This window comes from Triturus cristatus, chromosome 4_1, assembly GCF_964204655.1.
Source record: "Triturus cristatus chromosome 4_1, aTriCri1.1, whole genome shotgun sequence".
In the NCBI taxonomy this organism is placed as follows: domain Eukaryota; kingdom Metazoa; phylum Chordata; class Amphibia; order Caudata; family Salamandridae; genus Triturus; species Triturus cristatus.
Window position 1 is genome coordinate 820,601,676 of NC_140585.1, and position 26,515 is coordinate 820,628,190.

General features: G+C 43.4%; 1 protein-coding gene across 1 annotated transcript in view; it reads right to left on the reverse strand.

Annotated features, from left to right (window-relative positions):
* Positions 1–26,515, reverse strand: part of SLC35E3 (solute carrier family 35 member E3) — a 72,568-nt gene that overhangs the window by 13,375 nt on the left and 32,678 nt on the right. The window contains exons 2-3 of the mRNA XM_085653474.1: positions 10,940–11,050; positions 5,133–5,291 (exon numbers count right to left, since the gene is read on the reverse strand). Of these exons, the coding sequence (XP_085509600.1) occupies positions 5,133–5,291; positions 10,940–11,050 (270 nt within the window). The remainder of the gene's footprint in view (positions 1–5,132; positions 5,292–10,939; positions 11,051–26,515) is intronic.

The window sequence follows — 26,515 nt, forward strand, 5'->3', positions numbered from 1 at the left end:
AAATTATTGAAGAGAGAAGCGATGCTCATAATTAAATTCAATACGTCCATTGATGGATTGAATGAACTCTCGGAAATTTACAATCTATGAACTATTGTTTTTTTCTACACAAGAATAAAGGACGGGTTGACTGGTTCCAACTGCAATGTGTTCGATAGACATCTACACATGCTACCACACTCGCATTTCACCTGATGCCTTTTGATTTCTTAAACAAACCTCTATAGGACCACTTCAACGTTCCAACTAAACAAATCAAGGGAGCACCTATGTCCATCCACCATGGTGCGATACATAAAGAAATTGACATAGAAAACCAGATTGGTTCCAGTAAAAACTACAACTCCCATGTCACTTGCAGTTCCGGAACGAGAGGAGGTAAACGTGTAAATACGGCTGACGGCAATGGCCGCCTGCAGCTTGCACCAGTTCTGAGGCCAGCCACCGAGGAAAAAGAACACTAGCATCGTCGCTCCTCCAGGTAAAATGGCTTTGATACTCCCATGACGACTATGCGCAAAACTCACGATTTACACGCATACATGTGCTTAAAGGGCTGTTTCATCCGTCTATTCCTGTAGATTAAAACAGACGCTGAGATTGATTCTTCCCGCCGGTCAAGTTTTCCGCTATTCCACGGAAATCGCTTTTCCCCTCGCCCCCTGCACCGAGGTAAGCAGATAAGTTTCATGTAAAGATTGTTACCACCAATACCGTGCTGTACTAACCGAGAGACAAACTCACACGCAGCGTGCTTGGCTTTTTAGATAACGCGAACGCCGTGCTGGGGCAGTTGTTGATCCAAGTATAAGCTATAAAGACAAAGAATCTGTCTGGCCCAGATCTTCGGCTCATTTCAACGCTATAAACAAGGTGTGTCTTCTTTGATTGTTCGGTCCTTCCTTTGTTTGTTCTTGTGGCGTTATAGATAAAAAAACTGACTCGCCTCTGGTCCTGATTGCATTTAGGTGTCGGTTTGAAGAAGTAACACCCTAGAGAATAAGTTGGCTTGCTACATTTCTAGGTAAGAGCCCTTTTGAACACATGCAGCTTTAACACACTAGAGTTGGGTCACTAGAATAAAAAACTTTCCTGTTTTCTCATTTACAGCCACATGTTGGTCCTGATAAGAATCCCAGTATTCAGTGGGATTCGAAACGCGTAGACCTCTCTCCGCTTCTGGCCAATCTTTGCTTTAAGAAAATAGAGTATTGATTCATGACTATGCCAATTGCTATAACTGATGGCCTGTATATATATTGTATATATTGTTATTAGAATGTTTTTTTGTTTAGTAAGGTTGAATGTGTTGTATGTTTGAGATGTATGTAAGGTAGAACAGATTTCTCTTTTTCGTGCACAGGTGTCAAATTGTATCAAATGTATTTGAAATGTCATTAGTGTTGTTGTCTGATTTTTTTCTCTTGTTGCAATGAGCTTGCTTTATTAACATTAACAAAAAAACAAAAAAATGCAGTGTTTATAAAATAGTAAACATTTTTTCGGATTAAATCCAACGACAAAGTGGTTGCTAGTGTCCTTGTTTTATTCGGTTCACTACGTAAATTATAGGTGAAACACATACAGCATTGGCGCTTGTTTTGTTCTTCAGAAAATCTAAAAATGCCATGAGTACATCTGTTAATTGTGCCCCTGACTTTAGTGACTTCAAGGGACCATTAGCAGTTACCTTTTGCTATCTGGGTATCACTTTTTCAGGTATCAATAATGGCCACCGGCATCTTATCAATAAAGAATGTTCTACATGGTTTGTCCCTTGACCTACAAATCATTATACAAGTTTTGCTTTTATTAATAATCAGTTTTCTGGCAGCAATAAAGTCCCCAAAAATGTCCATTAAACGCTGTAGCCCCACCGGCGTCCTGGCCAGCAAGACCGCATCATCTGCATACAAAAGCACTGGTGTGGGGTGCACAACAACTTGGGGAGCGTTGGCATGCACTGTTTGTAAGGTCTTGTCCACCCTGTTTATAAACAAAGAAAATAGTAAAGGGACAAGTACACAGCCTTGCTGAATAACCCGTTTGACTTCAGAGTTATTGGTGCATTTGCCTCGTGGGCATAGCGTACTTTACACGCTAGCTTCTCATATAATCTTGTCAAAAAGCAAATATTAGGCCTAGGCGCCCCCATAGCGAGCAGAGTAGTCCAAAGGTTGGTATGGTCTACTAGATCGAAAGCGCTGCTCAAATCAGCAAAACAGAGATATGGTCTTCTGCCTTTGGCACGTGTATATTTACGATATTAGTAGGTCCAGATACACGCATGGCTCTAGGGTCCCCATACCTTTCCTAAAACCAAACTGTACCGGTGAAAGTATTGAGCATTCACAGACCCATTCTTCTAGTCTCTTAAGCAGGACTTTGCTCATCACTTTCGCCGATGAGTCTAACAATGAAATTGGCTGATAATTCCTAGGATCTAACTTATTACCCTTCTTAAAAATTGGGACTATAGTAGACGTTACCCATGAAGGCTGAATCACTGTCGTTGCAGCCATATTGAAGACTCTAGTTAAAATTGGGGTCCATAAATCGACGGCGATCTTAAAAACATCTACTGGGACCCCATCTGGGCCTGGGGCTTTGCCCCCTTTACTCTCCTTCAAAGCACATGACATTTATCATAATGTCCAGGGGTAAGGGGGACCAGATCAACTGTTCCTTACTTTGGGTAGTCACCATTTCTGCAATTGGAGAGCTACTTATTTCAACCCAGGCATCACAGGTGACATGTGACAAAAATTCAGGGAAGGAGTTATCCTTTAGGAAAGGGGAGTTAACAGTATCCCAGAATAATTTATGATCTGCTGTATCCGCAGCCCGTGACAATTTGGCCCATGCTACATCTCCTAATTCTTTCTTTCTGGCTAGAAGCACCTCTTTAAAATTGAATCTGAGAGATTTAATCAACAGATTATCTCTGGGTTGACTGCAAAGGGCCAATTTCAAATCCCTGGAGGCTATAGTACATGTGTGGTCAAACCATCCTCTACGTTTAACATGGCCCATTTTATTCGGTGCGGGTCATAAGTGCATCTACTATGTTGGTAATGCCAGTAAAACTATGGAGTAACTGATCGGGGGTGACTACATCTTCCAGGCAATGAATGATATCGTTATAGACCTGAGAGCAAACGTTGTACAAAATTTGAGTTGGGTCGTCTCCATCCCACTTTAATGCAGACCCCATTTGGTCTTATTGGTGCAACGTTGGTAATACTACTAAAAGGTGCGTCACTGGTCTTGCCCCAGAAAAAAACTGTCCATATAATACAGTTATGGTCACTCAGTCCCGGGCTGGCAACCCTAGGTATGGTACACCACTTGCATGCATTAGGTGATATTAAGATATGGTCAATAACAGATGTAGAATTCCTCCCTATAAAAGTTTGTATGGGATCCCCATTGCTATCGCAAGCCCGTTTTTGTATAAGTGTAAATCAAACATTGTAATCAAAGAGTTCAATTGATCACCATAATCGTTGTGAGGGAAGTGTAAATAACCAGTCCCAGCCTCATCAGTGACCCCACATACCCACATAGCAGAAAGTGGGCATAGGTGAATGTAGACTCTCCTGCCCAAATTAATATGAAGCAATTAGTAATGGACTTGAGTAAAGTCTCCAGTCCCCCTTCAAGGGCTGAGACCACATTACCCGTGGTGTTATTAAAAACATTATTATAAAAATTAACCAAAACCATGTCCTGGCCTCCCCTAAATGTTAGCCATAAAATTAATAAATGAGGGCCTATAGTTTTTTCTTTATGCTTACTGAGAGCCTATTCGATATACGGACCATAGGCCCCTCTTTTGCCCTCCCTGGAGTTGATTGCTCGACCTCCAGGCAGTGTGTTGAAAAACCCTCAAAATAGACACCGCCCTCCATCCCTAAGCCAATACTACTAGGAAATAACGAGTTAGATGAAACAACTGCTAGGGGTATGGAATCTGCAGTGTCATTACAAAATGGCAATGGGGCAACGGGTAGAATATCAGGAATACTGTGGTTGCCCTTTGCGATAGGGTTTGTATATTCTTCTCTCCCTTCGTGGGGTGCGAGCTCCGTCACCGTGTAATGCCCAGTCTCATGTCAATCAATGTCCTGGAGGTCACTCGGTATTTGGTATCTATTAGAAACCATCATCTGCCTGAATACCTTAATCGCGCACCAGGCAAGTGTATATTGTAATGAAATACAGGATATAGATATGCAGGCCCCCCTCTTTTCAAATATATCATATTTCAATGTCTCTTCAGGTTTTAGATATTAGGTGCTCACACGCCTTGTCCGGATGATGACCTCACATCTAAAGAGGTCGAAACGCCGTCGACATATCGAATCATATTTTACTATATAAAAATAACTTAAGTATTCAAAAGTCTTGTTTTTAGATGAAGCACGTTTCTTTATAACTCACTTATCACTACACGTTCTTTCATTTAGCTGTGAGCACTGGATCTTTCCTCACACTACCAAAAGAAAGATTTGAAACATTTCAATAAGGTGCAATGAATTAATTAATTGCAATATAACATTGTTTATCTGCCTGCTCTTTGTTTTCCTGGTGGCCTAATAATGGTCTGGCCTCAAGATTAACTGAGACCTTGTGGTCGATCTCTTATTTGACTAATTGTCTAAGTGACCCACTGTCTTTATGCAATACATCTTTGCATGTGGTCATTAGTACTCCTCATCTATTCCATACCTTCCTGCCCACCCACAGTTAGCCGCTGGTGAACGTGGAAAATCGCCAGTGAACTGAGAGGGAGATGACGCCACATGAATAAGGACACAATGAGCCAATGTGGTGGAGTCTTCTTTTAATAGACCATTGCAAAATCAAATTCTTGAAATGCAGTGAGCAAAACGAAAACTTCCAGACTACATTAGGAGTCAAATGAAAGCAAAGGAGTGGGGCATGATGCCTTTGGAGATCTGAAGTTATCTGATAACCCTGTGCATAACTGCAGCCTTTCCTTCCCTCATGCTGCAGCATGCACTGGCCCCTTTCACTAATGGCCATAAAGCATCCCCGGTCAGAGATTGGCCATTGGAAATAAATAAACAAATAATGGACTTAATGAGGAAATGCAAATGCCAACTTACCAAAGCATCCAATGACCACGGTCCAAATATTCCTCCTTCTCCGACAACTGGTTCAAACATAGGTACAAAAGCCATCAACATGACTGAAGACATTGGGGCCTGGTAGTAGAGCAGCTGCATGGAATTCACCTGGAGTTCATGCTGCTTAGCTCCCACCCACTAGAAGAAATAGTAAGAGTCAGAAGATGAAGGAGGCACACAGCAATGTATGAACAATGTGGAAAGCCTGCAAGGCTAAATATCATAGGACAACAAGCATTATCTTAAAAAGAGCACAGTCTTAGTCTGGTAAAATAAACGAACGTTTGCAATGCAATAGGTCTCGCATTTACGCGCAAGTTTGAGCTATTGACATTGCAAATAACAATGCCTTTTATTTTGGTTTTTAGAACATAAATAAAAGGTATTGTTATTTACAATGCCAATAGTTTAAACTCGCATAAATGCGAGACCTATTGCTTTGCAAATGCTTGTTTGTACTACTTCCCAGGGTTGGCATACAAACAAACGCATCCTAGAAGGACCTGAAACGCACGTTCGTTGCTCTGAATAAAGACCATTTCCATAATCCAGCTTTGCCCCCACTAAAATAGTCGCAACGATCCCGCCTGACTTTGAAGGGGATAGGAATTACTTTTCAAAGCTGTAGTTGACAGAAAAACAGCATGACAAAATCTGAAGGGTCAAAATCAACTCCTGAAAATTTGAACCTCTTGTTACTCAGTCCTCGAAGGCTAGAGGGCTATTTCCTCATGATCGCGAACTTTAATAAAGTCTCAAAATTATTAAAAATAGGAGGTTGGAACCCTGTGGAACATTATTAACTGTCCAGTAACCTGAGGTAACCCGTCGTTGTGGGTACAGGCTAAAAACTACGACAAGGAAAAGAGCCATATCACAAAAGATCACTAAGGACGATAACTATGCTGTTAAAGAGCAGCAAGCGCTCTGCAGCCGGAGGCGATGCAGGTGTTGTCATGTGGTACACCCCTCTGTCACTGGAGCAGCAGCTGTATGAAGTAAGACATTATGCCCTTCCTGGCTGCGCCTAAGAACTGCGAACACTAGTATCGATGAATCCTCCACTCTTCCCGCTTCGCCTCATCCCACACAGCATTCACTCCTCAACCAACTTGTTGCTTACTGCTCCCGGACTCAACTAATCTCTTCAGCGTTATTTAAAGACACTGCAGTTGTCTCATCGCGATCTTCAGGCCGCAACATTAAAGTGCCCGCAACATGATGAAAGTGCCAGATCAAAGCCAAAGAACAATCGGCAAGTTTGTAAAAGGCAGAGGCTGAACAAGTGGATTATGTTTTTTAGCAGTCATGTCAACATACGAGACTACGGTCCTTACGATGGGAAAACAGATGTAACGTCTAACTGAAGATATGCCTGCTTGGTATGCGGTTTCATAAACTAATGAAATATATAGAAATCCTTGCGTGAACCCTGGAGTGGAAGGCCATTTAGATGCAATGACCATCCGTAACAAAATCAGTATAAATCTGCATTGATTTAAGTCGCATCATTGAAGCAAGACAGACCCTTTGTCGTGTGTCAAACTATCACTTCTGCTGCTCATAACCATCTAGCATAGCAGGGCTGCTTATCATGAACAGTCAATGACTGTGAGTCACCTAATACAACTTTTCTCACCCGGCACCAGCACCGCTCTAGATTGGGAATTTAACTTCCTCTCAACTCAACTTTACTGTCTACTGGTGCTAATTACATTGTTTAATTTCCCACAAAGTGTTCGTTCATCCTAGTCCTGGGACAAATCTCCTGGCATACGCACTTCGTGACTGAGAAATTTGTGAACACTCATAACAAATATAAAAAAAAATAGTGGAGGAGTTTATATGTACATGCTAGCATGCGCGCACCTGTTTTTCTGAAATAATGCCCCTTTTGAAAAATATTTCTCAACCGCATTTTCTGTTGCGCTTCAGGTGACTGTGTTCCAGACACACTACAGAAAGGGCCTAAGATTATTCTGCAAACATCTCATTCGAGCGCACCCTTCAAATCGTGAGGGAGTGGAAATCTCTCACTAATCACATTATCCCAGAGAGTCCCACCACAACATGGGGACACCGGGGGAGGAGGAAGGTCGCACTCGTTCCGCGTACCTCGGCTGGATTTTAGAATTCACTGAGGTGGGTGATTAAATGGGTCACAGATGGCCCACCGCTAAAAATCGCAATATATTGTAGTAGCGTCACAAGGCCACGAATGCATGCGACGTGCTCACAAAGAACAGAGTTGTTAGTACCAAGGTAGCACTTGTGTTGAGACCTTGGGCAGCCTGCCACAATATACATGGGCAGGGTTAACTATTTAGAAATAAAAAAAAACACTAATTAATGTCAGATTTAAATCACGCTTTCCTTTGTAATGACTCAACGAGTTCTAGGAGGCATTCACGCTTAGTGGAAAAAATTAAAGCGTGGAAAAGCGAAAATCACCAGCAATAACTTCGGCTCTAACTGGTAGAAGTGGCATTCTTTGCATTAGGATTACGTCAAGAACCGCTCGTGTTCTCCTGGCAACCACCAGTCATCGGGTAAATAAGTACTTCCCGTGGGATATTGCCGTGTTAGTTGTTTGAAACCGAGGGCGCATAAGGTGCTCATTGCTAATGCACACTTGTGTGTCTTGGAGCACGTGCGGGTGGGTGGGCAGTCTTTTCTCCCACATGGTGGAGTGTACACTGTTTGTGTTTGAAGGCTGGTACGTGGTACCCAATTGGTTCCGAGTGTAACTGCTTCTTGTCGTGAACCTGTATCGGAGAGTGAAGACAGAGACGCTATATTTTTGCAACACTTGGGCACCACAGATTGTAGGGACCGCATTGTTTGTACTGACTTAGTTAAACCCAGCCTGCCGGCTGATGCGTGCACACTTAGCAGCTTTCTCTGGAGCCCTGAGAGGGCTGCCTTCCGCTCTGTTTGCTACGTAAAGTGTCTCTAAGTGACTCACCCACTTAAGGTTCCCTGGCAGCTCTAACTCAGATTTGAGAGCAGCACGCCTTAACAAAACACAGAGGTCATTGTTTCGGGTTATTTTTCAACTTTGCTGTCGGCCTCTGGTGCTGCCACTGTGTTTACCAAGCGGTGCCAACTGTCTTACAGGTGTTAGACGATGTCAGCAGCAAGGAGCGTGAGATGCACACCCGTTGCCGTCCCTCAATCCCCGCACTGAAGCGGGTGTGAGCCCAGCTTGTGTGGTACCCCTTGTGTACACGCCATGCTTCATGCACCACTCGAGCCCCTTGGAGACGAGGGCCCGTGTTCCAGGGTTTCCCTTTCAAAGAAACTATATCTGTCAAAACATACACATGGTGCACTGGAGGAGATCCTCTTAGGAGCCAGTGAAAGAGAAAAACAGCCGAGGCACTGCCCCGCCGCTTTTTTTTCGGATTCTTCTCTTGATCAATCATGTCCTAGCAGCGGGGATGGGAAAGGGCAGCAGGGATACAAGGCTGGAGCTAAACCCGCACTCATGCCACCCACCCTCGGCGGCCCCATCCAATGAAAATAGCCTTTCTGTAAAGGTTCGCGAGGAAACTTTACTCCAAGCAGCGGAGGTATATTTAGAGCCATTGAGTAGTTTTCCAGCACGCCGCGCTCCTGACTCAACAAGCGCTCGCCATCTGTTTTCACTAAGCCTCTTGTTTATATTTGCATCGTGCTTTCACTTTCACTGAAAGCGCGATGCAAAAAGGCGAAAGGGCGGAAACAAATATACCTCATTTCCAATGGCAGGCCACCGTTTAGCATAAACGGTGACGCCAGCCAATGGAAATGAGGGGCGGGGCTTCAAGTCCCCTTCTGAAATCTGCTCTCTTACAATATCTCTCCCCCGCGAGCAGCGCTGTGCGCTGCAACGCCAGGCGAGACCTAAAAAGGGACTACTGCAGACCAATGGTTGATGTTTGTGTTTCCTGGACAACAATCATTGTAGTCAAAGGAATGCTTTAATTTACAAGCCATAAAAACAGAGTAAATCAGAGAGGGAAAACTTGAGCAGCTAAAATTTGCACAAAATAAAGAGCAGAAAAAGCTCTACATCACTGTATGATAACTGATGTGAATCCACTAAGAAATATCACCAATAACTCAAAAAAGCTCCATTATAGTTTTGACAGAATTACTGACAAAGGTTCTGTACATTCACTTAACCACAGATGGTCTATGTGCCTTTCTGTGTCCAAGACATGTTGTTCATCTGCTCTGCCTCTCCTTGTAGTTACTGCCTCATCTTTACTTCAACTTATAACGAGGACTAACCCATTCCCTTAATGTTGTTTTCTACATCAATCAATCAGTTACAGACTGATGCCTCCAATCGGTCTCCTAACTGTCCCTCTCTTTAATGGCCATTAGATAAATCATGGGTGCTCCCAGCAAGTAGAAACAAGCATTTGCAATGCAATCGGTCTCGCCTTTGGGACCTTATATATATTTAGCTATGCAGCACATTAGCCTGGGTGCTGAAACATCTACTGTTCTTTAACATGGAGGGAAAGTAAGCACCAAACTGGGTGACACGCCAGGTATGAGAACACATGGAGAGAAATATTGCTTTTTCAGCGGAAAATGGTTTTTAATATAAAATCAGGGCCTTCGGTGGTCACATCACTGAAAATACACGATTTGAAAAACATAGTGTCTTCGGGTGCTCGTGGAAGACAATTTCTATGGACTGGAATCTAGAGAATGCTAAAGTGATTCTGGTATTTTACTGACCTCTACTGGTCTTTTTATATCAAGACAGTTAAATAGAGGCAGATGAACAAGCAGAAAGCAATTTTGGTATTTTACTGACCTTTACTGGTCGTTTTTTATCAAGACAGTTAAATAGAGGCAGTTGAAGAGAAAAAAAGTCCCTAGGCGGAAGCAGTCAAGTTCTAGGGCTGATCTAAAGCCCACAAAGTACATACACGTATAAGTATACACAAGAGGTCTTGAATGCTTGACCTAAAAATAATGGGATTTAACATTTATTGAAAAAGACATTGAACCTTTTATCAACGGAAGTACCCGGTTACACTGCTGGCTGTCTATTCCATTCAAATAAGTGATTTTACTAGGAGAAAGCACACACTGCAGAAGTCTAAGCTTGCAAAATCAGTTAATTAGTTTATATATACAGTCAGAAATACTGCACATTTAAATTGAGCTCCATCACAAGCCGCGTTCCAGTGTTACCCTCACTTCTCCCTCTGAACTTCCAGCTGTAAATTAAATAATCTCCAAAATGAAGGTGATCATAATCCCGTCCCTAGATCCACCTACTAAATCATATAGCAATCTACATGCAGCTCTCGTTTAGCACATGCAGCTCTCCACCAAAATGTAAACATAACTTTCCCTAGAGGTATAGAATAATTTGTAACAAACCCTTAATAACAATGGTTTTCAGGATACAATACATTATTATGAAGGAGGTAACAAGGGGACTAGTTAACTCACCATCTTGGTGGCACTGTGCAAGTCAGAACTGAAATAAACCATGCATAAAAAAGGTACCCATTGCACAGGTACTTTTCAAGGAATCATTATTGCGCAGAGTAAACAACATAAGTTAACATGGTTTCACTCTCTCAACCTTGACACAGTACAAGTTCAGAGCTCCAGAACCACATGTTTGGTCGCTAAGATGGAACTTTCTACCATTCACAACTATTGTCCTATTTTTTTTTTTTCTTCAAACTGACATTTTATTGAAGGTTGGAAAAAAATAATTCAAAACATTTGTCATACAATGCACTGCTAAAACAGAATTAAAGGTTACTAACCACTTGGTAAAGAGATGTAACCACCACACCAAGAGTTGCATAAACGAGGCCAAGCATATTAAACTTCACATCATAGTATGAATTCAGAATGACTCCCAGGGTTATCGGGATCTGTAAAAAAAGAAAAAAGGGACAAGACAAATTTACTTTTACCTGCAACATGATCCTATTTTCGAATGTGTGATATTATTTTGCATTGTATAGGCATCTTTAAACGCAAGTACAACTCATTCCTCAAATTAGGATTGGTAACTATACGCTACATTTGTGGCAGCAATTCAAATTGTATTGTTGATGGGATTCCTCCTTTTCCAGTGTTCACTGATAAGTCTTTTAGCTGCTCCTAGTATATGGTAAAGTGGACTCTACCGTGCTCTAAACCACTACCCTCTGCAATCTGACAAGATTCCCCCTAGCTCCCTGGGCACTGGCCATCTCAAGATCTTGTCCATATAGCTAAGGGCTTATTTTCAGTATAATGGTATCTGACCATATTCTAATCAAAAGTAAATTATCAAGCCTGCCTTCTCGCCAAATCTTCAGCATTGATCTAAACCGTCTGATAGATCCATTTTAACCTACTGGATTATAAGATTCTATTCTGACTTGTAATGCTGAATTCTCTAAAGGTATCTTTCATATTCGTTCCCATGTTTTATCCAGAATCCCTTCAAAAGAGACTTTAGTGTTGATATTAGCCTTTTTGTGGAATCATGCGTTTCCCTGTATTTTTCAAGGTGGGGGAGCTGTATAATAGCTGCTTCCTTGAAATGGGGGCAGTAAAACAAAATGTCTGTGTGCGTACTGAGGCTTATAAAGTTCTGTAATCATAATGGCTACCCACCCTTCCGAGTTCCATGAACAATTCCATAGGATCTCTATGTTGCATCATCTGCAGTGTGGATTTGTTGTATGATGGAACCACGCATGCAATTAACATGCATGCCTTTACAACGCCATCTGTACTACACGTGTCATTACCACGCATGCTTTTATAAACAAATATTTTGACAATGCATATGCCTTTACCATGTCTGCCTTTACCACAAAAATATCGTTGAAAAGGCAGGTTTGGAAAAGGCATATGCATTGTCAAAATTTTATTAGAGTATAATATGAAAACGCCGGTTTCTCAGTGGGCGTGTAATTTGCAGAAGAGATTTATAAAAATCCAGTACAGTCAGTGAAAGCTGATGGATGTCCTGCCATAATCTATGCGTACACTTGCTAACTATGATTTGCCCAGCTACCAATCTGGATTTATACCCACGCAGTCCACATAACTCAATCTTCTCACTCCTTTCGCTCTGTTCCACACCCTATTTCCTGACTTGCCGGCGGCAGCGGTCATGCTTGACGCTGCCAAGGCGTTTGATTCAATTGAATGGGGCTACTTGTTCTTTGTACTCCAGCGAATGGGCTTCTCTCCCTTTTTTGTTAACTGGGTCACACTTCTTTATACACACCCTACAGCGCGGGTCCGAGTGGGGGGTCATACCTCGGGTTTGTTCTCCTTAACTAGAGGGACCCGGCAGGGATGCCCCCTTTCTCCGCTGTTGTTCGCCCTGACACTGGAACCCCTGGCCTGTTTCATCAGGCAATGTCACAAATATGCGGCTATTAATTTGCATCACCGTCCGCTCATCATTTCGCTGTACACGGACGACGTGCTGCTTTTTATTCGGGAACCCCGCACCCATTTGGCGCCTGTTTTGCGGGAATAAATCCGGTTTGCACGGTTCTCCGGATTATCTATCAACTGGTCTAAATCGATAGTGATGCCACTGACTACGTGCACACTCCCGCATGAGCTGGAATTCCCCCTTGTGGGGGCGACGGAGTCGGTTAAGTATTTGGGGATCTGGATTCACCGGGATCCCGACAGAGTTCTCCGGGAGAATATTGGCACTGCTACAACGTTGTTAGAAAATCAAATAGACAGGTGGATTCGTCTTCCACTCTCCCTTGCAGATCACATCGCTGTTGTAAAGATGGTGGTATTGCCAACATTTTTATATCTTTTTAATAACGTACCGATCCCTCTCTCCCAACATTTTTTTAAGATGGTGAGTTCATTGCTTCGACTGATCGGGGAGGGGGGCAGGTGGGGGGGGGGGGGGAGACTAGCTCGGGTGGGTTGGCATACTCTCCTTCTTGAATATAAACATGGGGGATTCAATGCACCCGATATATATTTGTATTACCTATACACGCAGGCGCAATATGCACAGTTCTGGTTCGCATCGCATGATTTCATTCCACATGTAGCGGTGGAACACTGGGATGCACATCCCATACTGCTGAGCTCCATCCTAACACATTGCTGCCGTATTACGCCCCGTGGTGCGATCAACACCATTACTCTACGATTGCTGCCTGGCAGGTGCTGGGCGTGTAGCTGGGAATTATATTCTCCGCTGCTCCCTATCGCTTACCACGCGGACATTTCGGTGAACAATGAGGTGGGAATCATGTGCACCTTAGCTCAGGCAGGAATTGACAAAATGTAGGACCTATTTCCTCATGGCACATTTCTGACATCTGCTGATGTGGACTATATCCAGCATAAAACCCTCTTGTTTACATTCTCACTACACAGACTGCGGGGAGCATCACAGGCCCACTTCCCGATGTTCCCTGCGGAACCCCCGGCGTCCCTGCCACTACACACCTTACTGACAAGCACCACCCGACACAAGCTTGTTACTAAATTATACCGAGCTGCCAGAGCGGACAGGGCCCTTCCTGAAGATAAGAGCCTGATTAAGTGGAATGAATGTTTGGACCCGCAGCTCACTCGGGAAGAATGGGAACACTGCTGTGCTCTGACTGGCGCCCTCACCTTTAATGGTAACCTACATATTATACCTTTCAAATACCTTCACCAGATCTACCATACACCCCACAGGCTTTTTAAGTATGGTCTCAGGGAATCAGACGCATGTACACGATGTGGTGCTTCGGGTGCGGATTTTTGGCACCTAGCCTGGTCCTGTAGACAGGTGAGACACTATTGGTCTGAGGTGGTCACTAGACTGTCTAAAATTATCGGGGTTGAACTGACCTGCTCACCCCAGATGTGTTTATTGGGATTCCTCCCTGATCTGAAAGGCTGAGAATGGAAAAAGTTTTCCTAATTGGTGAAACACTATGGCTGTTTCCAGGAAAGAGCAGCGGCAGGAGCTGGTGATTTCATGACCCGCCACACAGCCCTCTCCCTCAGCCTACTGCTACCTGCACCACAGCACGAGTTTCCTCACTGCCCATGTTAAAAGACCATCTTCCCCTTTGATGCACCGTGGACTTGGCCCCTTCTTTCCACACAAACACATGACTTGGGCCATATTTAAAACGTACTCATTCTATGTTGTAACTTGTATATAGGGATTGCCCACCATAACAAAGCCTCAAAATGGTTTACAGGGTACTTGCTTTAAGTGTCATACAGGGCTAAAGACGCCTATATGGACAAAACAAACATATGCCCGGAGTCCTAAAACCCAGGAACATTAACCCACACAAACACCCTATAACCTAGCCTAAAAACCTAAAACCCAACCCTAAACACCAGTCTAAGCCAACACGCATATGCCTTTATCATTCATTCCTTTACATGTCCACACAGACACCTATCAGCTAGGAGCAAATAGAAGGTCCTCCCCTCAGCACATTCAAAAGGAAAATATCATCTATTCTCTTTCTCCACTTAGACAAAAGCTGAAAAGGCCACTGCTGGAATGGGCTTTTGAAAAAAAAGTGGCAAAAAGGCTGCTTTTCTCAAAAAATGAAATCGTGTGGTAAACCATTTAATATTTTGATCATCTTTAACTGTGGAAGGTGTTCTTCATAATCAACCTCCAAAATATGGTATGTATACTTTCCCTTAGTTAGAAACTTGTTAATTGTGGAGGGTTGAAGGAGAGTAGGAGGTAATTATTATTTTAACTGAAGACCAACGACTACCTTTGGACTACGTGGGGCAAGATTAGAAAAAGAGAACAATTCAAACAGCTAAATAAAAGTGTTCCAAATACATATTTACCAAGCAGGGAAATGGAATCGAATCTGGTTTCCTTCATGTAGGATGGGGCTATGCATTATTCGAAATCCTGACTCAGGTTAAGGTACTAAAAACTGAGAGGCTTAATGAAGAAGGTAAGCAGCAAGTGGGGTTTGAGGACTACATTGTAAACAGTAAAGGTGGTAGAGCAGCAGTTAAAGACGTTAAGCTGACAACACAAAAAAGACGACACCACAAGAATAACGGTTAATATACAAAACTCTAACACAGAGAGTAGATACTTAATGAAAGTCAGTTCAGTTAACAAATTCATGCACTGTGATATTACATCATGGAGTGACACATACATATATATCTGAGTAATAGGTCCTAGCTGAACTAGTGAGATATATATATATATATATTCACTGTAAAAACCATAGGTTTCAGGCACGTTATAGTTAGGACTTAGCATTTAAAAAACCTTAAAAATACACTGAAAAAAAAAACATAGGTTTCAGGGGCGTTATAGTTAGCTGGACTTTTCACTCGTACAAAACCATTGAAATTCCCCCGTTATAGTTAGTTCAGCTAACTATAACTCGCGCGCCCGCAATGCACTGCTGATGACGTCACATATTACATCACTCATGACATGGTCAGTGACATTACTGATGACATCTCAAATGACATCACTGATGACATCACCTTGTGATAGAGTGGCAGACCTCCTCTCCCCCTAATATAACATTTGATACACACTAAATTTCAAATGTTCAAAACAATGGACATACCAAAGCTGAACTAACTATAACGGGGGAATTTCAATGGTTTTGTACGAGTAAAAAGTCCAGCTAACTATAACGCCCCTGAAACCTATGTTTTTTTCAGTGAATTTTTAAGGTTTTTTAAATGCCAATTCCTAATTATAACGTGCCTGAAACCTATGTTTTTTTCAGTGAATTTCAAAGGTTTTTTAAATGCTAATTTCTAACTATGCCTACAGAGATAGGACATGTGAAGAAAGAAGAAAAAACGCACAGAAAGAAAAAAAAGAAATGCAGAAAGAAGCAACAGTAGTCCTCAAAGACGAAGAAAAGTGCAGGAAGAAGGATAACGTGCAGAAAGAACAAACAGAAGAGCAGAAAGAAGCCTTGTTGCAAAATCATCCTGTACCCTCAACTTTTTCAGACGGATACTGGTGGTAACTGAGTCTGACTAACCAGTCATAGAGCCAGTGCTATGGTAAAAGACACTCAGAATACAGTGAAAACACCTACATACACTAGAGAACACTATGTGTTCGGGTCCCCCTGTGATTAGCATGACCTCCTCTGTAAGCCCCTAGTATATAATAGGGCAAGGGATTAAAACTACCTCTTAAAACGCGCCACAGGGCGTGTTTGCACACGTCACCACAGGCCCCGTCCCCTCCCTTCCCCACTGTGTAAACACGCCCTGTGGCCGTTTTAAGTTGGGAGATTTAAGTCCCCTTGAATCCTGAGGGTCCCTAGGGGCACAATAGCCCACTAGGTAAGTCCAGTAGGCGCCATTGCAGAGAGGTGTAAAAAGGGACACTGCCTGCACCACCTCTCTGCAACGCAGAGCAGTGGCGCTTACTGGAAGCACCTGGTGGGCTAGTTGTCCCCCAGGGTCCCTCAGGATTGAAAGGGAATTATCTCCCTAACTTAAAACGCGCCACAGGGCGTGTTTGCACAAGTCACCTCAGGCCCGGTCCCCTTCCTTCACCATTGTGTAAACGCGCCCTGTGGCCGTTCTAAGTTGAGAGATTAAGTCCCCTTGAATCCTAAGGGTCCCTAGGGTCAAACTAGCCCACTAGGTACCTCCAGTAAGCGCCACAGAGCTGCGTTGCTTAGAGGTGGAAAAAGGGGTGTGGCCTCAGAACACCTGTCTGCAACGCAGCTCCCTGGCGCATACTGGAGATACCTGTTGGGCTAGTTGGCCCTCAGGGACCCTCAGTATTGAAGGGGAATTAATTCCCCAACTTACAACTGGCCAGGGGGCACGTTTGCAGAGTGCTGCAAGGAGAGGGCGTGGCCTCCGGCGCGATGCCGGTCTTTTATTTTTTTTATTTTTTTTTTTTAGAAGGAGGGCTGTGTGGCCCCCCCTTCTTTTTCTAGTTTATTGGCCCTGGGGACCCCATCCCCCAGGGCCTGCACCCTACTTTTTTTCATTGAAAAAAATAAATTTGGAAGGGGGCCTCGTGGCCCCCCTCCCAAAGCCTTAATCGGCCCCGGGAACCCCAACCCCAGGGTCATGGCTTTTTTTTTTTTTTTTAATTCTTTAGGAGGGGGGCTGCGTTGCCCCCCTCCTCAGGCCACTTATGGCCCCAGGGACCCCATCCCCCGGGGCCGGCCTTTGTTTTTTATTAATTAAAAAAAATATATATATTTATAGAAACACCTAGGACATGCTGGACAAACCGTATGAACCCATCACCACGACGATTTGCGTGATATTCATTAAAAGGCGACTATGCATAGAATGAATCTACATGGAATGTATTTACACCGCTAGTGAAGCTCTGACGCCCTACCGTGCCTAATCCCGGCGCCCCCGCTGGTGGGTACTCTCCAAGTAGACACCCTTGTCGTTTATTTATACAAACATGGGTAGCTATTGACGGGCACATTTAATACACACGCACACCAAGCCATTCAAAGGGGATTCGACAAAAATTCGACCAAACTATGCAAGAAACCCCCCTCACGGTTAATAAAACACACATCCACCGCCGGATGTGTAATACTTTTTATTTTACTCTCTGGAAAGGAGCCAAACCTCACTTGAGAGTCACAGCGTGCTCCTGGCTGAGCCCAATGCTGTGTTACACCCACCAGTGCCCGCGAGTGCCACACACCTCTGTGTTGTATTCCACCAGCTAGTGCGTATGCTATGACACTCTCTAGCCCATGTGCACTGTAACACCACCCCATGAATATGTCATGCCACACTTGCCTTCGCACGGGTTATATTGCCCCATCTACCGTGCCATCCTCGATGCCTATTTTATAACGCACAGCGCTATGCCATACAGATTACAATCTGGGATCCATATCTTTGTGACAGTGCATATGCAATGTTACACTCCCCAGCACATATTTTATATTACAACTTTAGAGAATTGTTAGGTTACACAACACTGCCCTGTGCATAATACACTCCAAAGCGCATATCGCATAGCACGCGCTAGTGCCTGTACTATCTCGCGCTCTCCAATAAATCTGTCATTGCGCACAATGTATTGCATATTATATTTCACGCCCCGGTTCATCTTATATCACACTTTTTGGTGCATAGTTTATACCATACACTACATCTAGTTTTCATTTTCAATCGTGCTCTCAGGACTATGTTCTATATAACACTGCGTCCACCTACCTTTTTCACGGGCATTACATTTTGCAATGGGGGGTGGAGGGTCAGGGGGTGTTTCTGGCAAGTGAGCCCGGAGTCACAGTCACAAACGTCCTCTTCCTGAATAAAAGTGAGATTATGCTGCATACTTGTTCATATTTTAAGTAGTTCGCACAGACACTCATTTTAAAAACAATAAAGTTCCTAATACTCACCTTCTCTGAACAGTTAGCTTGCCGCCCCATCCACCTCCTCCCTATCCTCTGTTGTCTGAATCCATGGACTAACCTCATCCCTCCTGCCATGCGTGGTCTGATGTGCTGCCACTGCCCTCCATTTAGCATGATGTACCAGTCCACTCCTCCTGTCCTCCATAGCTCAATTCTATGGCCCATCATTTACCTCCTGCTTAGCCTCTGTGCTTAACTTGCAGCCCCTATTCTCCTTTCCCCTGCTCTCCGATGTCTTTGTGCATGCACCTGCTCCATCTTTTTTGCCCACCATGTTCCATGGACCTGCCACTCCTATCTACTCTGAGTGTTCTGTTGAGCTGCCACTCCCCTCCCACCTGCCTAGCATTGTCAGATGACTGTAACCTATCCCGGCCACCTACACCCTGCCTGTCCACATGCCATGCCCCTATCCCCTTCCTCCTGGCCTCCTTGGTCCATTTTACTGCCACACCCTTCTGCCCTCCCTGGTCTGTTGTGCTGCAACTGCTGCTCCTCCTGCCTGCCCCGCGCGGTCTGTTGTGAGGCCCCTTCCCCTGAACTCTCGTCTGTGCCCAGGTCCTGACCCTCCCTTCTATCCTCCATGGTCCTTTGTGCATGCCCCTGCACCCTCCTTCTTGCCCATCATAGCCATTGTGCTGCCACTAACCCTCCCGCTTGCCATGCATGGTCTTCTGTGCTGCCATGGCCCCTCCCACCTTCCCTGTGTGGTCAGTTAGCTGCCCATGACCCCCTCCCACCTTCCCTCCATGGTCTGTATGTATGCCATCATAGTCTCTCTGTTGCTCTCCATGGTGTGTCTTGTTTCTAGTGCCCATCATGCCTGACCTCCATGGTCATCTTGCTTCTCCTGCCCTGCCCCCTTGCCCCCAGCCCTCTGTTTCCGTGTGCAGACCCCTATTCCCTCCCTCCTGGCTTGTCTGTTCCATTGTAATGCCCCTGATCCCTCCCTCCTGCCCTTTATGGTCTGTTATGCTGCAGCTTTCTCTCCCGTCTGTCCATTATGGTCAGCTAGCTACTATTGCCTCTTTCCCCTCTGTTCTCTTTTGTCCATGTGCATGGTCCTGTCCCCTCCCTATTGCTTTCTATGGATTGTTGTGCTGCACTCCCGTCCCACATGACCTGTGTGGTGTATTGTGCTGCTGCAAACCCTGATGCCTGCCCTGTAGGGTCAGTTTGGTGCACCTCTCAATGTCCCTCCTGTCCTCTGTTATCCAAGTCCATGTCCCCACCCCAATTCCTCCTGCCTACCATGATCCAATGTACCATACTTGCGAACATTTTGAACTTGGTAAGAAGGAGATTTTGGGAAAAAACTGGGGTACTGATTTTCCCCTTTGAGTTACATTGAAAAAGGAGGAGATTGTAGACAGGAGACAGATCAAATAAAGCCCATTTGAGCTTAAAAACATTGGACGTTTCCTGGCTGAAACGGGTCCGTTGGCATGTATGGTTGTACTACCACTGCCTCTTCCTTCTGCCCACAATGGTCTATTATATTGCCACAGCCTCTCTTGCCAGTCCTGTATTGTTGGTTTGTTGCCCCTGCCCCCCTTTCCACTGCCCCCCATAGTCCGTTGTGCTGCCATTGCCCTTCCTGCCTGCCCAGTGTGGTCAAATTGTTGCCTCTGCACTCTCCTACCTGCCTTCAATTTTCAGAGTCTGTGCCTCTCAACAGTATCCCAATGAACAACTAGATTGCTAACATTCTATATTTATTACAAAAGTGTGGAACGCCGGACGTCATCTTGATGTAATCAAAACTGTAATACCTAGAGCATTTCCTTTAGAAATTACATATATGAGAGGGTCTTATTTGCATCAAAATTATGGTTAGTGCTCTAAAAAACTAAAATGAGGACATATTTTCTGAGTTTTCAAATAGCGACAAAGCACTTTTAAATTATTTGTAATCTTTATGTTTTTTTATCCAGTTGACCACTTGATTAAATGTTGCACCTAGGGGAGAGGATGTGGTGTTACTTCCAGAGCTGCAGACTTTGCAACTGGGGAATCAGGTTGGAGTTTCTGCTTCAGCTCAACATTCTGTGATTCTGGTCAAATCACTTAATCTCCCCATGTCTACAACCAAAATTAATTTTATCTTGTGTGATTTAACCAATGCTCATGTAAAGCACTCCAATACCTGACAAGTCTGCACTATATAAAACTGCAAATACACAAAAAATACGTGTTTTGCACACTTCTGTCATTGGGCTACATCTGGGTGATATCTGTGCTGCATTTGGGCTCTTTTGTCTCTGGTGGCCATCTTGGGAGATTTAATTGTTATGAAGTTTCCTAATTTCCTCATTTAATGCAGTCTCCTCAGTAGGAAATACTTTGTTTTTTACTTTGGTTCCATCAAGAAGACCTTCAGATGTGTCACACATTTGCCATAAATTCTGAATGTTAGCACTCTAGTTGCTCATTAGATCACTGTAGTAAAGCTACTGCTCACCAGGGAAGTCTGCTGCTGGTATTGAAAGTGCATGTTTCAGTCTGCATGTCAGATTTTTTTTATGAAATAGAAGAGGATTTGAGAAGTCACTCAAAATGTGCCCTAATTTTTCTTTCTGCGTCACTAATCATACTTTCTATGGCAAAATGAACCCCCTCATTTTGTTCCTTTTTAAATTAAATGTTTTAAGAGTTACCACTTTATTCCAATCAAGATGGCTTCAGGTGTGCAATACGTTTGTCATAAGTAGGACTGTTAGCGCTCTAGTTGTTCTTTAGAATACTCTGGGAAGCTGCAGTAGAACACAAAGGAATCAACTGACAGTCTCTGCCCTTGTTGGATGTACATGTTTTACTGAGAATGTCAGACTTCATTCTCACATGACTGAGAAAGAATGTGAATTCACAGAAAATATGCTCTCAGTTTAGCTTATAGATCACCTTCCAAACCTCTGTGGGAAAAGCATGAGAAAATAGTTCTCTCTCAAACATGATTCATGATATCACAGCAGAAGGCTTTTTCACATGGTAAAATCACCTTAGAACACACCACAATTCCTAAAATGAGTATGGTACCATCAACAAATGATTTATAATGTAACTAAAGTCTTAAAACCTTCTATTAACTGCAATGCTTTTTAATGAGGGGCCATCATGTATATTGGTCCCAAGAAGGCTGCCAACACTTCTTGGATGAAGTACTGACAGCCAATCAGATCTCACGATGAGATGTGTGGTTAGGCTCCGCCCAGATATATCTATCTTTTTAACTCTAATTTTCTCAGTAACTACTGAACGGATTTACACCATTTAAGCAAAAGGCACGAGTCTGAACTGAGGACTATCTCTTTGCCAAATTTGGTGTAATTCCGTTCAGCAGTTCGGGCTGTAGCTGCGTCAACAGGTCCTATGGGAAAATGCATGAGGAAAACGCGTTTTGGGACCCCCCTTTTTTCTCGGCCCCCGCTTGACGAATCACCGTGAAATTTTCAGGATAGGAGCGGACCGGAGCTGGCCAAAAGTTTGGAAAATTTTGCGAAGATTCGTCAATCGGCGCCAACGTTATTCCAAATAGAATGTTGCGGATTTCCTGTGGAAAATAGGTCCTAACTATAACTACCTACTGGGTATATAGGAATATAATATAATATATATATATTTCCTATATACCCCCATTGAAAAAAACCACAGGTTTCAAGGAAGTTATAGTTAGGAATTAGCATTGAAAAAACCTTAGATCGTCACTGAAAAAAAACACAGGTTTGAGGGACGTTATAGTTAGGCTGACATTTAACTCATACAAAACCAGAGAAATTCAGCCGTTATATTTAGCTGAGCTAACTATAACGCACGTCCCGCAATGCACTGCTGAGGACGTCACATATTACATCACTCATGACATGGTCAATTGTGAGAGCACGTATGTCGTGTACATGTTGGGAGTGCAACTGTGGCAAAAGGTATATTGGCAGCACTGTATGCCAATTAAAACAAGCATTTGCAATGCAATAGGTCTCGCATTTACATGAGTTTGAGCTATTCGCATTGTAAATTACAATGTCTTTTATTAAGTTTTGGTTTTTAAAGGAAATAAAAAGGCATCGTCATTTGCAATGCTAGTAGCTTAAACTCTCACAAATGCGAGACCTATTGCATTGCAAATGCATGTTAGAACTGCCAGTGCTGAGCACCAGCAGGACCGGGCCCACTTAAAGCACTGTTTTTTCGCTCACGTTAAAATGTAGGGATTTGCGATTCATATGGCAAAGGTCCTGGTAATTCTGGTATTCTCGCTACTGCACAATGCAGGTAAAATAAATAAAATAAAAAAAACTTAAAAAAAACAACAACAAAAAAATCGCAATGGGTGAAATTGGTGTGCTGATCCCACATAGAATTAGTAACACAGGCCAGTATTACCACCCAATATTCCAATCCAACTCAACATGAGTGCCGAATTGCGCGATCACGTTATACGGTCATTAAAATAAAAATAGTTCTGCCTTGATACGGTTTAGTCGACGATATTTTTCATTTTTTATCTTACTCATTATCAGTACGGTTTCATAGCAAACAGTGCAGCATGTGAGCCGCAGCGTCTCAAGTACAGTGCTCTTCTTCATTATATGTAAACAGGAAAAACAAACATCAAATTATGGAAACTGTAGAGGCGAATCCAAAACCATGATTTATCTACTACAATACAATGACAAAAGAAATTCACAACGCAAAAATAGCTAGACAACATTTTGTTACACTTGGTGTGTCTGCACGGAGTGAAACGAATGGTTACAATAAAAGTGCGGACAATAAGTATATGTTGTTGTGGACTTTGTACTTTCCCAAGGCCCAGCATGAGTTAAGATGAGCACTGAAACGGTAGCTAAACTAGATTTTGTGCCACAGACTACTGTGACAGACCAGCTGGTGTGGATTTCAAAACAGAAACAGGTCAGAAGTTAACAGCAATCTTACCTCTTGCAGCGCTGTCCGACGTAACCCGGTGGGCACTGGTCGCATATTAATCCACGGCTTAGGTCAGTGGCATGTTGGGATAAAGCTGGGTCGTTGATGGGCGAGAACAGGACCGAGAAGTAAACAGAACAAGCCGAGTAACTTAGATTTGACAGAGGCTGGCTTCGCCCTGGCTCAGATGTACCCTGTTGTGGCATGCTGGAGGTCAGGTGCCCTAGGGTATCCAGGCCTAATCTCGAAATTAATACGACTCGCCCCATCGTAGTCTTGCAGGGTTGATTTGCAGCCCTTATTAGTAGGCAATTATTTCGCTGCGCAGACGGTGCTCTCTCTCGGTGTGTGAAGTTTGCTTGCAACTTTCCACATTTTATTAGTACACAAGTGGGCGATCTGTGCACTGGATTCTCGTGTTGTCTCTTTTCTGTGTTGGTCTATGCTTTCATTACAGTTTGTTTTTGGTGTACAATCCGATCACAACGAAATTGTAGCTTTACCTCTGTCTGCTCTGTAATTATCCTTGCAATTTACATTTTAAATGTGTGTGTGTGTCTATAATTCAATTCAAACGACCTTTATTCGGGTTTCATAAAATCCATAAAAGTACAACAATAAAAAACAATTCATTTGCACAATAAATCAAAATACAATCCATAAAAATACTACAATAAGAGAAGTTCATTTTCACAGTAATTCAAAGTACAACTCTCATAAGACAATTTTCAGGGATTTTCCATCATTTTACGTACACGTACTATCAATCTCAAGAAAGTTTTAGTGCGAAAAATTAATTAATCTGTATCCAGGGAAAATAGCAATGAACAGGACTCCCCCAAGGAAAGGGGTCTTTGTTTTCTAAAATAAGGAGTTAAAAACCAGTTAATATATTTTAAATAAAATTTACAGAAGAATAGGAAGTGCAGATCATTCTGTGTGCTAATACCATCGCACGGGCATGGGTTATATTGTGTTGTATGGTGATAACCCAAAGGGAAGGCAAGCAGAAATTTTACAGACCCTGCCCTTAAACGGAAAAGCAAAGATCTTTCCCAATTAGACATGGGGAGAGTGAGGTAGGGTGGAAGTGGTTGCCGACACAGATCATTCCCCATGTATGTGACAACGGTGGATTTAAGTAATGCCCTACCCATTCTTTCTGAGTTAAAAAGTGCATAAAGTGCTTGTTTGACCACAACCTTATGTTTAGGCTCAATTCTGGTTGGTTCGGAGAAAAGATCGCCTTTATCCACGGCGCGCAATGTCTTTAAAACTTCAGCAAGCCAAGGTATTAGCAAGCCGTGGTCACATTTTAGGCAGTCTTTTATAATATTTTGTGTTAGGGTTGCTGACTTATTCCTCCAGATCCTAATCCAGAATAGAGCTGGCCTAGTTCTAATAAAATCACAAACGTAGGGGAGGTTTAATTCTTTATGACAAATAAATTCAGAAGCGGAGAGAGGTGCGCCCAATATTTTCCTACAAAAGCTGTTTTCTTCACGCTGAATTCCACAATTTTTCCCTGATCCCCAGACCTCAGCCCCCTATGTGGCTACAGGAATGCACTGTAATCTAAACAAATTTAAAATAGCTCTAGTTGCGCCTATTTTCTTTGGGCGTGAGAGACTCAATAAAGAATTGGTGGCTTTCGAGAACTTGCCCATGGCGTGGGCAGAATGCCCACTCCATGAGCCGTTCGCAGCGAAAACCAACCCTAAATATGGGAAAGAGGTGACAGATTCTAGTTTATCTGAACCTACATTTATAGTATTGAGCCTCCGTTTCCCAGGCCCACATGACATGATAAAACATTTTTTTAAATTTACACACAGATCTAAAGCCTCCATGTGTTGAACAAAAGTTTCAACAAGCGAACGGAGGGCATTTGGGGGGCGGCCCATAAGGACCGCATCGTCTGCGTATAATAAAACTGGCAATGAATGCCCCTGGATAGTTGGGACGTCTCTGGTCACTTGTTTCAAAGCTTTGGCAAGGCCATTAATATAAATGATAAATAACAGGGGTGCTAAAACGCACCCCTGTCTGACCCCCCTACCTATTTTTATGGCTCCAGATACTTCACCACCTGCCCCAATCCTAACTTGTGCCTTAAGGTCAGTATGAAGGTAGGCCAGGAAATTTACAAGGGCCTCATCCAGACCATAGTTAAGAAGCATAGCCCACAATTTAGATCTATTAACTAGGTCAAAAGCGGATGAGAAGTCCATAAATGCGAGATAAATGGGGGTTGATCGAGCAACGTTATACTTATCTATTATCAGCTTTAGGTTTAAACATTGCTCCACCGTGCCTACCCCACTCCTAAATCCCATCTGGCACGAGTCCAATAGATCTATATCTTCAGTCCACTCTATCATCCTATTATAAATAACTCGCCCAAGAATTTTTAAGGTATTATCCAGGAGCGAGATCGGACGATAGTTAACTGGGTCTGACCTTTCGCCCTTTTTAAAAATTGGGACTATGGTGCTGGTAGCCCAAGTTTTAGGCATAGGCACCATTGGCAAGCTATTAAAAACATTAAGGAGAATTGGTGCCCACAGGTCCGGACTGTGCTTGATAACATCTATAGGGAGTCCATCCGGGCCTGGGGCCTTGTTACCAAGGCTCTCTCTAATGGCTATGACTACCTCATGGAGGTCAATCTGTAGACTGCACAGGTGTTCAGGGACAGAGACGATTACTTCCTCGGAAGGGGTGGCATATATTTTGGAGAAATGGGCCTCCCAGATACTGCTGGTTATATTACAGCTAATTGGGAATAGGTGTTTGCCCAGGTCTCGCATTTTCCTGACGGCTGACCAGAAGGGGCCGCTGCTCTTCAGATTAGCACTTTCGACCAGCGATTCCCACTGTTCCGTCAGTAGTACAGCCTTTCTTTCAGTTGTTTTTAATTTATAGTATTTCCTAGCCGCCTGTACCTGAACTATACACCTTGGCTTGGTAGATAGTACCTTACGAAGTTCCCTGTTTGCCGTTGGACAGGTGGAGTCGAACCACCTTGGTTCTTTCCCTTTC